This window comes from Mandrillus leucophaeus, unplaced genomic scaffold (assembly GCF_000951045.1).
Source record: "Mandrillus leucophaeus isolate KB7577 unplaced genomic scaffold, Mleu.le_1.0 Scaffold332, whole genome shotgun sequence".
Classification (NCBI taxonomy): Eukaryota; Metazoa; Chordata; class Mammalia; order Primates; family Cercopithecidae; genus Mandrillus; species Mandrillus leucophaeus.
Window position 1 is genome coordinate 651,426 of NW_012103499.1, and position 12,823 is coordinate 664,248.

At 50.8% G+C, this 12,823-nt stretch overlaps 2 protein-coding genes across 3 annotated transcripts; one reads left to right on the forward strand and one right to left on the reverse strand.

Moving 5' to 3' along the window:
* The first annotated feature begins 1,045 nt into the window (after positions 1-1,045).
* Positions 1,046-5,017, forward strand: GPR182 (G protein-coupled receptor 182). 2 transcript variants are annotated; one of them, XM_011988516.1, is made up of 3 exons: positions 1,046-1,237; positions 1,787-3,059; positions 4,767-5,017. In XM_011988516.1, the coding sequence occupies exons 1-2, from the start codon at positions 1,050-1,052 to the stop codon at positions 3,015-3,017; spliced, it is 1,419 nt and encodes a 472-aa protein (XP_011843906.1). In that variant the 5' UTR covers positions 1,046-1,049; the 3' UTR covers positions 3,018-3,059; positions 4,767-5,017. The 2 variants fall into 2 exon arrangements, with proteins under 2 accessions (XP_011843906.1, XP_011843905.1); XM_011988515.1 differs by lacking the exon at positions 4,767-5,017 and having other exon boundaries at positions 1,787-3,263.
* Positions 5,018-5,406: 389 nt separating this feature from the next.
* On the reverse strand, positions 5,407-11,630 carry ZBTB39 (zinc finger and BTB domain containing 39). The gene has a single exon (XM_011988517.1). The coding sequence runs from the start codon at positions 11,480-11,482 to the stop codon at positions 9,344-9,346; it is 2,139 nt and encodes a 712-aa protein (XP_011843907.1). The 5' UTR covers positions 11,483-11,630; the 3' UTR covers positions 5,407-9,343.
* Between the last annotated feature and the right edge of the window lie 1,193 nt (positions 11,631-12,823).

The window sequence follows — 12,823 nt, forward strand, 5'->3', positions numbered from 1 at the left end:
TTAGCCAGGATGGTCTCAATCTCCTGTCCTCGTGATCCGCCCGTCTCGGCCTCCCAAAGTGCTGGGATTACAGGCTTGAGCCACCGCGCCCGGCCAATTTTTTTTTTTTTTTAACTCTGTCACCCAGGCTGGACTGCAGTGGCCTGATCTCAGCTCACTGAAACCTCTGCCTCCTGGCTCAAGCGATTCTCCTGCCTCAGCCTCCCAAAGTGCTGGAATTGCAGGTGTGAGCCACCATGCCCAGCCATTTAATCTTACCTTTCTCCCCAGATTCTCACCTCCAGTCACAAGATGAAGGCAGGGAGCTCACAGCCCTGTGAGGGGCTGGGGAGAATGGCAGGGTTGGGCCAGAGTCATTAAAAGCCCAACTGATTTTCAGATTTATTTTAACCCTCCCCTACACCTCCACATCCAATTTCACTCTAGTAGGAGTTAAGACAGGGGAGGCCGGGCGCGGTGGCTCAAGCCTGTAATCCCAGCACTTTGGGAGGCCGAGACGGGCGGATCTCGAGGTCACGAGATCGAGACCATCCTGGCTAACACGGTGAAAACCCGTCTCTACTAAAAATACAAAAAAAATTAGCCGGGCGCGGTGGCGGGCGCCTCTAGTCCCAGAGGAGAATGGCGTGAACCCGGGAGGCAGAGCTTGCAGTGAGCCGAGATAGCACCACTGCACTCCAGCCTGGGCGACAGAGCCAGACTCCATCTCAAAAAAAAAAAAAAAAAAAAAAAAAAAGACAGTGGAGAGAGGGATTCCAAGTTGACTTAGGGAGAGGAAAATACATATATATGTGAAGCATTTGCCACAGGCCCGGCCTGAGCTAAGCACTTTCCTTCCCTCAACAGCTCCTTTAATTCTCACAGCATCCCTTTTAGTAGATAATATTGTTGACCCCACTTTGCAGAGGAGAGCACTGAGGCTAAGGAAAGAGGTAAATTCATTCAGCGAGTGAGGGAGGAGTTGGGATTTTAATGCTGGCAGTATGACCTCCCTGCCACTGGCACACCAGGTCTTTTGCTGGGACGTCCCCTGTAACCGGATTGGGGGAATGCAGGAAAAACCCCCGCCTTCTCCACAGAGCCTCAGCAGTGACAGCTACTTCCCGGATGGGAAGGGCGGCCGTGAAGCCAGCACGGAAGCCAGCCCCACAGTCAAGGGCCCTCCAGCCTCCTCACAGCTCCCCACAGCCTGGACCTGCCGGCCCTCCCTCCAGGACGGCTCCCAAGGGAAATTCAGGTGAGTGTCGCCCTCTCCCAGGGAAGATGGGAATCAGGGCTTGGAGACAACTGGCTTTCCCGTGTGATCCACAGGTTTTCCTAGGGGTGAATCAGATGTGTGTGGTGTGCGTGTGTGTGTGTGTGTTCCACACTCACGGTCCAAATAACGAGACAGAAAAAGAGCAATGAAGATCTGTGCAAAAGGGCTGAGGAATGAAGTGCCAGGAGAGAGGTGGAGGTTGGAGACCACCTAGGAATGGCGGGTGTAGGGGCACTGAGGGGGTTGTTGAGGGAGAACTGTCTGGGGGTGGGAAGAAATGTTGGTGGACACCAACAGCCCTGGCCTCTTCCACCTGAAACCCCTTAAGAAAGTATCTCTGCTCTTGGGTCAGAGCTAGCAAGTAAGTTGTGTATTATTTATTCACAGTTTGAAAGCTAAACTTCCCTTTCTTGCCTCATCAGCCCCAGAATCTTTCCCCAAAGCCCCCGACTCCCTCTGGCCTCTACCTTGAGGACACAAGGCTCTCAAGGTCTGCTTTCCCTTCCAACCCTCCTTTCATCCCAATAGGTGTGTGCTGGTCCCAATGTCAGTGAAACCCAGCTGGGGGCCCGGCCCCTCGGAGGGGGTCACCGCAGTGCCTGCCAGTGACCTTGGAGATATCCACAACTGGACTGAGCTGCTCGACCTCTTCAACCACACTTTGTCTGAGTGCCACGTGGAGCTCAGCGAGAGCACCAAGCGCGTGGTCCTCTTTGCCCTCTACCTGGCCATGTTTGTGGTTGGGCTGGTGGAGAACCTCCTGGTGATATGCGTCAACTGGCGCGGCTCAGGCCGGGCGGGGCTGCTGAACCTCTACATCCTCAACATGGCCATCGCGGACCTGGGCATTGTCCTGTCTCTGCCCGTGTGGATGCTGGAGGTCACGCTGGACTACACCTGGCTCTGGGGCAGCTTCTCCTGCCGCTTCACTCACTACTTCTACTTTGTCAACATGTACAGCAGCATCTTCTTCCTGGTGTGCCTCAGCGTCGACCGCTATGTCACCCTCACCAGTGCCTCCCCCTCCTGGCAGCATTACCAGCACCGAGTGCGGCGGGCCATGTGTGCGGGCATCTGGGTCCTCTCGGCCATCATCCCGCTACCTGAGGTGGTCCACATCCAGCTGGTGGAGGGCCCTGAGCCCATGTGCCTCTTCATGGCACCTTTTGAAACGTACAGTACCTGGGCCCTGGCGGTGACCCTGTCCACCACCATCCTGGGCTTCCTGCTGCCCTTCCCTCTTATCGCAGTCTTCAACGTGCTGACGGCTTGCCGGCTGCGGCAGCCAGAACAACCCAAGAGCCGGCGCCACTGCCTGCTGATGTGTGCCTACGTGGCCGTCTTTGTCATTTGCTGGCTGCCCTATCATGTGACCCTGCTGCTGCTCACACTGCATGGGACCCACATTTCCCTCCACTGCCACCTGGTCCACCTGCTCTACTTCTTCTATGATGTCATCGACTGCTTCTCCATGCTGCACTGTGTCATCAACCCCATCCTTTACAACTTTCTCAGCCCACACTTCCGGGGCCGGCTCCTGAACGCTGTAGTCCATTACCTTCCTAAGGACCAGACCAGGGCAGGCGCACACTCCTCCTCTTCCTCCTGTTCCACCCAGCATTCCATCATCATCACCAAGGGGGACAGCCAGCCTGCTGCAGCAACCCCCCACCCCGAGCCAAGCCTGAGCTTTCAGGCATCCCCTTTGCTTCCAAATACTTCCCCCTTCTCTCCCCCTCAGCCTCTTACATCCAGCTGAGGTAGAGGCCAGGCTCCTCCAACAGTGAAGGAAAAGACACAGGTGAGAGTATAGGTGGGAGATTTGGGGGGATGTAGAGGGGAGGGTCAAATTTGTGTCTATCTTAAAATACAGAGGTATGGAGAGGGAGACAGGGTCGGGAAGGATAGAGAGCAGGCCCTCAGTGTTGTACTATTTGTCTTGGTCCTTGTGTCTAAGGAGCCATGCAGAATAAAAGGTGAAATAAATGGGAGAGATAGTCATGGACTCTGGATCTTTTAAAAATCTGCACTTCCAGCTGGGATTGGGAAGGGAGCTGAGGCTAAAGAGGTGCTCGGCAGAGGAAACTAGACACATTCATTTCATAAATCACTCTGGCCGGAAAGAGTGAGCTCTGCAAGAACGTCACAAAACTCCTTTTGTGTTTGTGAGCTTGTTGATCTTCCAGCTCACTATGCAGGTTATGGGGACAAGAGGCCAGAGGCCAAGGAACCAGGCGACCCCAGCAGGACGTTCTCCAGCTGTGCATCCTATGCACAGCTATGATAAGTGAAGGGGGATGGGGATGTCAGGGGTGGGGGCAAAGCCAAGGTCTGAGACCTGCACCCTGCAGCTGGGTCAGCTGCAGGGTATCTCCACCCTCGGCCATCCAGGAAACACAGCTCCATTTCCTTGTTGACACCCTCCCCTCCCCGTTGTCCATCCTGCTCCCTCCCCACAAGCAGAGGAGCTGTCCCAGAGTCAGCTCCTCATAGCTGACCTCCTCCCAGCTTCGGATCTAGGAAACTTCCAGACTTCTTCTAGGGAGACACAGAGCTACCAGAAAGCCCAACCCACCCCCATCTCTTTCTCTCCAGATCATAGGAAAGTATCAAGGGATGTCATTCTGGGAGCAGCCCTTGGGACAGCCAGCAGCAGGTGCTGACAGATGCTCTGTCCTTCACCCTCTGTCCCCAGCACCAGATGGGGAAGGCCACAGTGGAAACTTCTCAATTCCGTCACAGGGCAGAGCTCTGACACTGTTATAAGTCAGTTCTCCCTGGCCATGTCTTTTCATAATTTTCCTGTCCCACAACTTAGGTTCCTTAACACTTCTTCTACAGATGAAGCAAAGAAGTCCTCTGTTAACAAGTAGATCTTCTGGAAAAGGATCACTTACGTTTGGGAGACTAGGACCCTGTCCATGAAGAACTCTGAAGTAAAGGCCTAAGAACAGGATCTAGTTTCCGCCTTCCAATTCCACGTCCTTTGCCTCTTAATCCTGCCCATGGTGAGGGGACTAGAATCACTGATAGCCTCTTCGCCATCTCCTCTGTCCTGCTCAAGTGCTTGACGTATCTGGAATGTTTAACTTGGAGCAACTACTCACTGACCTGGAGACCACCTGTTCTGCTTTGAGAAATCAGACCTGTTCTGTGGATGCACTGACCACGTGCTCCAATTGCATACGCACCCAGGTTTGTCAGGAGCATGGAAGGAAACCTGCATCTCCCTGCTCACTGGGCCCAAACCTGAAAGGGTCTTATGCTGCAGACAGCTGCTCAGTAGCACAGAGCTGAAGGCTTTTTGAATCAGAAGTCTGGGTTGTGGCTTGGGTCGCAGTAAGGGCTTAGCCTACCAATGCAGAATTCACACTGAAAAAGACTTTCCTCTCTTATCCCAACATAAAGAAGTAAGCCAAGATGTGATGCCCCTATCACTGCCTCCTCTGACGTGGGCTACAGTTGTTTCCCAAAGGAAACCTAATTTTACATCTCTGTCACATTGCAGGTCACCTCAGAGGCCACTCTCCCAAGATTAGTTATCACCCTGGCAGTATGAATACTTCCCTAAGGCCTCCCATCCATGGAGGGGAAGAGTGGTAACCAGCTGTTACACTCAGCATCTACTGAGCACTGATGGGAGCCCCGCCTGGGCCATGTGCTCTGGGGCCAAATGGACATCACTCCCTAACTTCTTGAGGTCTGTCTCCTCTGTGGAAACACCCGTATATCAACCTCATTAAACTATGCCAAACTTTTGCCTCCTCCCTCTTTCAATCTGTCTCGCTCCACTCAAAGACACACCATGTCCCAGCAAATCAAATGGCATTGGTAAAACAAATTGTAGCCAAATCACTCACTTAGTAACATTAGTCCAAGTAGACACGGGCAGGGACCCACCACTCTCTCTGGGTTGACGGAGGATCCTCTCAGGAATACCCCCTGAAAAGGTTGAGTCTTTGACTTAATTTCCCACTAAAAACAGGTCAACAAGTTAATCCTGGGGAATTCCAGCTACAGAAAAGGAAAATGTACTACCTGAAAGAATTCTGGCATCTGCTGGGCAGAAATGTGCTACTGAAAGGGTGATGAGCCCAGATATTCTGAACTCCAGGTATGAGCATATTCATAGTAGGTAGGAAGAGAACTCTCATTTCAAATTTCTTTTTTTATTCTAAATAAAAACCACACTTTGTGCTGAACAATGGAATATAAAAGAATCAGATGTACAATGATTTTAGACATCTACTATTTGGGGAAAAAAGTTTACAAAATATACAAAACTTTACAGCAATAGATAGTAAACACTTAAATATTAGGAGGTCAGTACTTATTAATTTAATGGAAGGAGTTAGACATCAACAACTCTTCTCTGTTTCGTAAGAGACTTTAGCTATTCAAGGTGGGGGCAGCGAGTGGATTGAACAGGGGAAGGATTTTAAAGAAACATCAAAATCGAGTTTCATTTTCATTCTGATGTTAAGCTTATGATGCATACCCACACTGAAACTAATGCTGTGCACCCTGCCTCCTGACTCATTTGGTGCAGGATTTAGGGAAAAGAGTCCCAGATGGGTGCAGACCACTCCATAGAGCCCACTCCCATACCAACAAATACAGTGTCCATCTAGAATTTGCTTTGGAAGTAGTCTGGGGCTTGGGGAGAGGGCCACAGGAGGCCAGAGGAGGAAGAAAATTCAACACTAGCAAAAACATGTCTAGGAAAAAGGTATTTAAGCCCAAAGGTTTGGCCTGGAGACAAACAGGTACTCATAGATCAGAAAAGAAGGATATTAAAAAAAAAAACTTTTACCCATCTCCTGGTTCTTAAAGGTCACCTGGGCCTGACCCCTATCCCACCTCCTTTCTTCCTAACTAGCCATGGACGATGGGAACTCCATGGAGTCATAAAATTTAGGACCAAATACTAAGGTTTAGCAGAGCTTCCCAGCAGGTGCTATGGCATCAGTAAGTCACCAGTGGGTCACTGGAGTGCCAGGATACTAATCTCTGCCTCTGGCCACAGGGAGCCTCTGCTGTTTAACCCCAGGTACCACACAAGTATTACCATTTTCCCCTCAGAAAACAAGTTGGGAATGGCCTCATATTTGGTTTAATGCTCTATGATCATTCTTAATAATTTGTGAATAAGAGAGCTCCACAAATGATGTAGCTGGTCCTGAGTACATACCAAGAAAACAGGAGAAGAGGATGTTCAAGGCTTAAACAGAACTTCAGAGTAACACAGAAGACAGTACTAAACTAGGCTCCAGGAGAGAGGGAGCAACAAAATCAAATGAACGGAAAGTCAAAACAATTAAAAATGCAAAATAAAATGAATACCTTCTACCAGGTATCCCAGGGTACCCTATGCCACAATATAGTGTTTCAAGTAAAACCATTCAGAAGAGGGTGAGCTAGAGGCAGAGGAAGCAGACATGACTTTGGCGGGGTGGAGGGAAACGGGGAAGTTCAGGTGTGAATATAAGGGTCCCCAACAGGGAGAGGGTTTGGTCAACAAATCTCATAAGCTACTGATCCTATGACATATCTGACTGGGACCAACTGGGCCACCCTGATCAATCTGATCAGCCCCAGGGGGATCAGGGGATACAGTTTTCTGTCTCGTGTTTCAAGGGCACAGTTTCAAGGATCTGCTTTTTGGTTTACTGGCAAAAAAGGAAAACTTCACAGTTTCAGGTTAAGTACACAGACCACCCAGCACCCATGATGCCCTCTGTTAAGGAAAAGGTTTCTCCAGCACATGTATCTGCTCTCAGCCACTTGGCTGGTTCTAGTAATTACCACCTCTCTCACACCAGCATTTCAAAAATCAGTCCTCACCAACAGTCTGGGAGGGACTGCTCATGCTTGAAAATGTAGCAGACACTTGATTGTAGTCTGTTACACATCTCCTTCTTAATTCTAATGGTCAGTGTGAGTAAGAAAGGGAGAAGCCAGTCAGCAATGAAGAGTCTCAACACTGCTTTCCTGATGAGGATGTCCTGAGGGGACACTCAACAAGGTGGGTTTAGATGGTCTAAGGTGGACCTTTAAACTGGCCACTGTACAAGTCCCTTCATCTAATGGCCACCACACCAGACAGCCATGCACTCCGACTCTGAGGCTTTATCAGTTCAGGGCTGGGGAGAAGCAGCAGGTCCAACAGGGATGGAGCTTTGGTTTGTCTGACATCTCAATATAAATAAGGACAGGAGGCTTCCAAACTGTGCAAATAGGCCCTCATGTCACTTGCTCCCCTCAACCCTGTCCCCAATCTACTCCATCACAGGATGGAAAGGGGTTGAAAGGCCTGGAATTAACTGGCCCGAACTTTCTAGAACATACACCCATGGCCTAAAGTGTTCCCTGGGTTTATTATGCTAGAGATAATCTGGAGAAGAAAAGAATTTGCTTAAGGGCTTGACATGTCCTCCCTTAGTTATACCCCTGGTTCTCCAAATCTCTGGTCAAGGCTGTTTTCTAGAATATGGCTACTTGCTGGGGAAAAACTCATTTTCCTAAAGTCTCTTATACAAAAGACATGCTGGGTAATGTGTATACAAAAACAAAAATAAATAAATATTAATGTCCAAAAAGGCTTTGTGAGTTAATGAAAACTAATTGCTTGTGAAACAGCCCGGGGTGCTGCTGAATCCCACCAGGGGCAGTGTCAGGGCTGAAGCCAGGGACTCCCAGAGCTCACCTGAGCAGGGTGAGGTAGTATGAGCTACTGAGGTGGCACCTCACAAGTATGCAAGATCGAGGGCCCTATCCCTCAAGCCTTCTTTGGGCAAAGCCCCTTAGAAAACCAAGTAAGAGTGGAGCTAACCAGCTGCGTGGGCTGGGCCGGCACACTCTGCAGCCACCCACGGAGGGCCTGAACCAGCTGCCATCCAACAGCGACCCCTGGAGGTAATGGCAACGACAGATCAGGATAAATTCCAGCAGGTCAAAGGTGAGCTGCCAAAGCTCCGGCACTGTTAGCACAAAGTAAACAACAGGTTACCCGACTAGGACAGACAGTCAGAACGCACACCCTGCTACACACCACCAGTTACTCAGGTCCCTTTAATTCTGAAGGGCTCGCGGTCTGCGACTCCACCACTTCATGGAGTCAGCTCATCTAAACCACGGGCCAAACACTTCTGGGCAGGAGACCAGATATAAATTAAGGCAAGGCTGCTGCTGTCAGAGACATCCCCACCTCTCCACCAGGACACTCATTCACAGCCAACAGAAGTGGCCAAAACAGATGACTATATCAAGTGGTTCCCTATCCTCTCTGCCCCACAGAAGGTCAGACGTCCCGGGCCAGCACTCCATAAAATCCTGTTTCTTTGGAAATTAGGAGAAAAGAGAAACCTCTCCTGTCCATCCAGGCTGCCACTTCTGGCGGCACCGCAGGACACCTCTTCTGGCTGGCAGGGATTCATCCCAAAGCTTTCTGACCTAAATAGAAAGCTCTGTCCCTAGTATGGATCTAGCTGCCAAAAGATTTTCACTGTCCAATCAGCAGATTAGGGTCGTAGATAAGCAGACACCTACATCCCTGATACCTTGTCCCTGCTGAGGGCTAGAACCTGAGGGGACTGCCCTGCTGACCTGTCTTTTCTGAATGACCACATTCCCAAAATCTTTCTCACAGCTGGTCATCCCAGCTGGAGGCCTGGCGGTAACACCCACAGTGAAAACCTCCCTTTCCTCCCTCTGTTCAGTGAGGCTGTTGGTTGGATTCTTAGCAGCATAAAACCTATCAGTAAACTAAAACTAGAGAGGCTGGGGAAGGGGGTCTAGTGGACACCAACTGCTTGACTAGATCCCAAAACCAGCCTCAAAAGAATAAAAAACACAGCCCTTCATGGGCAAGAACAGGTATGGAGGTAAATGTGATAGGGCTGTTGCTTCTCAAAAACAGTAACAGCTTATGTGCTATTTCTTCTTCTTTCCTTCTTTAAACACAACACAGAACAGAATTCCTACCAAGGCAAAATTATAACTTCAGCTGGGGAGGGACCAACAGCTCTTAGATATCAGCGTTCCAGCTGCCGCGTGGGAGCTCCCCGTGGCTCTGCCGGGACCCAGTCAACTGTCCGGGTTCTTTTCCGCCTCTTTGGAATGGATGATGTACATGAAGGTCTGTTCGATGGTGAAGTCAGGGGGGAGGCTGCCTTTGTGCACACCAACATGCTTGCTCATGAGGTTAAGGGTGGAACTGTAGTGCCCACAGACTGTGCAGCGGTACATGAGGGCCCCCGAGTGTGTCTTTAGGTGGCACTTGATGGTTGAGCGGCCTCGGAAGAACTTGTGGCACACCTTACATTGGTATGGCTTCTCGCCCGTGTGGATCCGCCGGTGGTAGTTGAATTCGCTTGTGTGGGCAAATCTTTTGCCACAGACCTTGCAGCTATACTTGCTGTTCCCAGGTTGGCCCTGCAGCGCCAGCTCTTCACTCAGAAACTCCTCTGCTGGCAGCTTCCGCTTCTGGAGAGCCGGGTGCTGTAGCCCAAAACCAGGCCGTGCATCAAGGCCACTGGTGCATTTGTGCTGGCTGACGTGGTAGCGATAGGCAGCCTCTGACTTGAAGCTCTGGCTGCACAAGTGGCAGTGGAAGAGGGCATCTTCCAGGCTTTGGTGCACAGCCATGTGCTTCTCTAGAAGATGCCAGTCCACAAAGCTGTTGGCACAGACAGAACAGGAGAAGACTGAAATGCCAAGATGGGACAGCGTGTGCCACATGAGGCTGCAGAGGTTAAGGTGACGCTGGTCGCAGACACTGCAGGCCTGGCCCTTCAAGTTTAGGTGGTCAAGGATGTGGCCCCGGACCACATGGAAATCTTTGGCCAATACTTTCCCACAGGCAGCACATTTCAGCTCTGGGGAGGCTGCTCCTGAAAAGACACCCAGCTTCCCTGGCAGGGGATCATTGGGGTGGACAATGATGTTGTTCTCAAATATTCCATCCCGTCGGTGAAGGGTCAGCTGCCACTGGGTAAAGAACTTAGTTTCACACATGTCGCAGGAGAAAAGGAAAATACCAATGTGGGACAGGACATGGGTTACCCGGGAGTTTCGGTCCTGGAAGTGGGTCTCACAGACCTTGCAGTTGCCCGTCAGCAGGTCCACGTGGTCCCGAGCATGCTGCCGGATCAGTTGAATGTTGGGCTCTAGAACTTTCTTGCACACCTGGCAGGGCATGGCCTTATTCTCCCGATTGTCATTCTCTCCAAAAGTCAGCTCATCCTCACTGTCATCACTCAGCTCAATCACCTCCTCAGCTGTGCCTATATCCTCAGCAGGGTCTTCAAACTGCAAGTCATCATCCCCCAGGTCCTCGAGCTGGAGCTCATCCATCTGCCCAAAGCCTGGATCTTTGGAGTGCTCACTATTGCTCAGACAGGAGTTGGTCTCAGTGGTAATGTCTACTGCATTGTCAGGGGTGAGGAAGCTGTTTTTACTGAAGTCTCCATTGCTTTGAACTTTGTATGGCTGGCAGGAGCTGGTGCTGGTCTGGATGCCCGTGCTGACAGTGCCTAGGACTGGCTGGGTCATCATGCTAGGAACGGACGTGAAGGGAGCAGGGGTGTCATGGTCTTCTGTCTTTGGTGGTGGTGGTGGCGGTTGCAGCAGAAGCAGGCTATGGTTAGCATCACTGGCAACATTCCTCTCTTCCTCTTTATAGCTCCCTCCAGCATCACTGGGCAACACATAGTTTCTATCAGCACCAAGGTGGTCCCCACCAGCTCGGAGTTCTCCAAGGGGATGGGCAGGTTCTGCCGAAGGACAACTCAGGGTACCAGAGTGGCTCTCATTGGTGCTGGTCAGGGGCTTGGCCCTGGCAGTGCTCTCTAGGTCAGGAAAGGTAGAGTGACAGGCCTGGAGGAGGTCCTCCATACCCAGACGCTCAGCCACCTCGTAGATGACCCCAACATTGATCAGGTCTGTGAAGAGTTCTGATGTGTAGACAAAGCTCAGAACCTTCTCAAAGTTGGCAGGGGTGATGAAGTCCACCACATAGGTCCTGGCAGCATCAAGCCCAGTATTCAGGAAGAGGTTCTGGAAGTAGCCAGCTGCACAGGCCAGAACAGCCTTGTGGGCTGGGAAGGAGCGGCTCCCCACCACAATGGTGACGTCGCACATGGTCTCTGAGAGCCGGCACTTGTTGAGTTCCTTCAGCAGGTTGTTGGGGTGGTTGGTGCTTTGCAGTTTGATCCTCATGCCCATCTTAGCAGCTCCTATGAAATTACCTCCTTATCAGCACAGTTAATCTGTGGACAGCAAGAGAAAAAGATGGATGGCCAAACACATCCGTGCAAAAGAGAGGCTATACAGGAGAAAATACCACCACTCTGAATGTTTCCAAGCCCCGGGTGGGGATCAGGGGTAAACTGGCATGGAGAGTTCCTCCATTATGACAAGACAAGGACATCTCCCCCTGTATATACTCAAAGAGTTAAGACAAAAACCAAAAGGATTGATGACAATCTGATAGCTTGGTCTTAAGCTGGTGCCTAGAGACGAACTAGAGGCATTCCCTCGGACACAATCTTATACTTCATTACCAGAGCCACTGGATCAGATTTCTCTATTAATTTCCTCCCAAATACAAGCTTTCCTACTTCATTGAGCATATATTCTTTTCCCTCATGATGCCAAATGCCATGCACATGCTTGAACACAACTATCAAAGCTCCACTAGCTACTGAGGAACAGGTAAGTTAGTTCCATCTTTTAGCTTTGTCATTGCTGTGTCTTCAACCTCTCAATCAATCTCTAAATAAATCTCACGTTCTTGAATCCCCATCTCTCTCTGCCTATACTACATACCTGCTCTCTGGCCTTTAGATAACCCAGTTAGATAACCCAGAGCCATCACAGTCCCTGTATTCTGTGAAGTTAAAACACTCAGAATGCACAGCAAAGCAAAGCAGAACACAACTGTGGTAGTACTTAATATTATTTTAATATGTTGTATTCTTTTTGGCCACCCTTTTCGGGGTTTATATTTTGTTGGCCCTGCACTAACATATATTTACTTGATGCCGCAAGAAAGACTTCTAATTATACAGATAAGACTCCTAGAGGCTTGTTCACTACCACTTTCTGCCCTTTCTGACTCCTGCACGACTAAGGAAGAAGAGCTACTTGAATCCCTGTTCAGTCTCACAACTGTGCGCAACGCAGCCCCTTTCTCCATCTCTCCAGATTCTACCAACAACTCCCAACTTTTTCTGGGGCCCAGGAAGAATCTGAGTATTGTGGGGTACCGGCCAAGCATCTCCCGGGCCCTGCTGGCCACCCCTGAACGATCGGCGGGTCGCAGCGCTGGGCAGCCAGAGTGGAGGGTGCGAGAGGGGGAGGCTGGGAACTTCCGAGGACACCCCAACAATCTCCTGGCGCCGCGGTCTCCCCTCCGGAGACTCGCATCTGGGAGGGAAGGGCGCTGCATCGGCTGGGGCGCTCCCTCTGGAGGCACCGAACGCCTCGGTCCCTCCACAAACAGCGCAGGGCTCACCCGGGTGAGCCTGGCGGGGGCACGGGGCTGAATAAGGGGCCAAGGGAGGA

Coding starts and splice junctions, on each gene's coding strand:
- ZBTB39 (XM_011988517.1), bottom strand. CDS start 11,482: ATGGGCATGAGGATCAAACTGCAAAGCACCAACCACCCCAACAACCTG.
- GPR182 (XM_011988516.1), top strand. CDS start 1,050: ATGCAGGAAAAACCCCCGCCTTCTCCACAGAGCCTCAGCAGTGACAGC. Junction 1,238..1,786: donor GGCTCCCAAGGGAAATTCAG/GTGAGTGTCGCC, acceptor TCATCCCAATAG/GTGTGTGCTGGTCCCAATGT.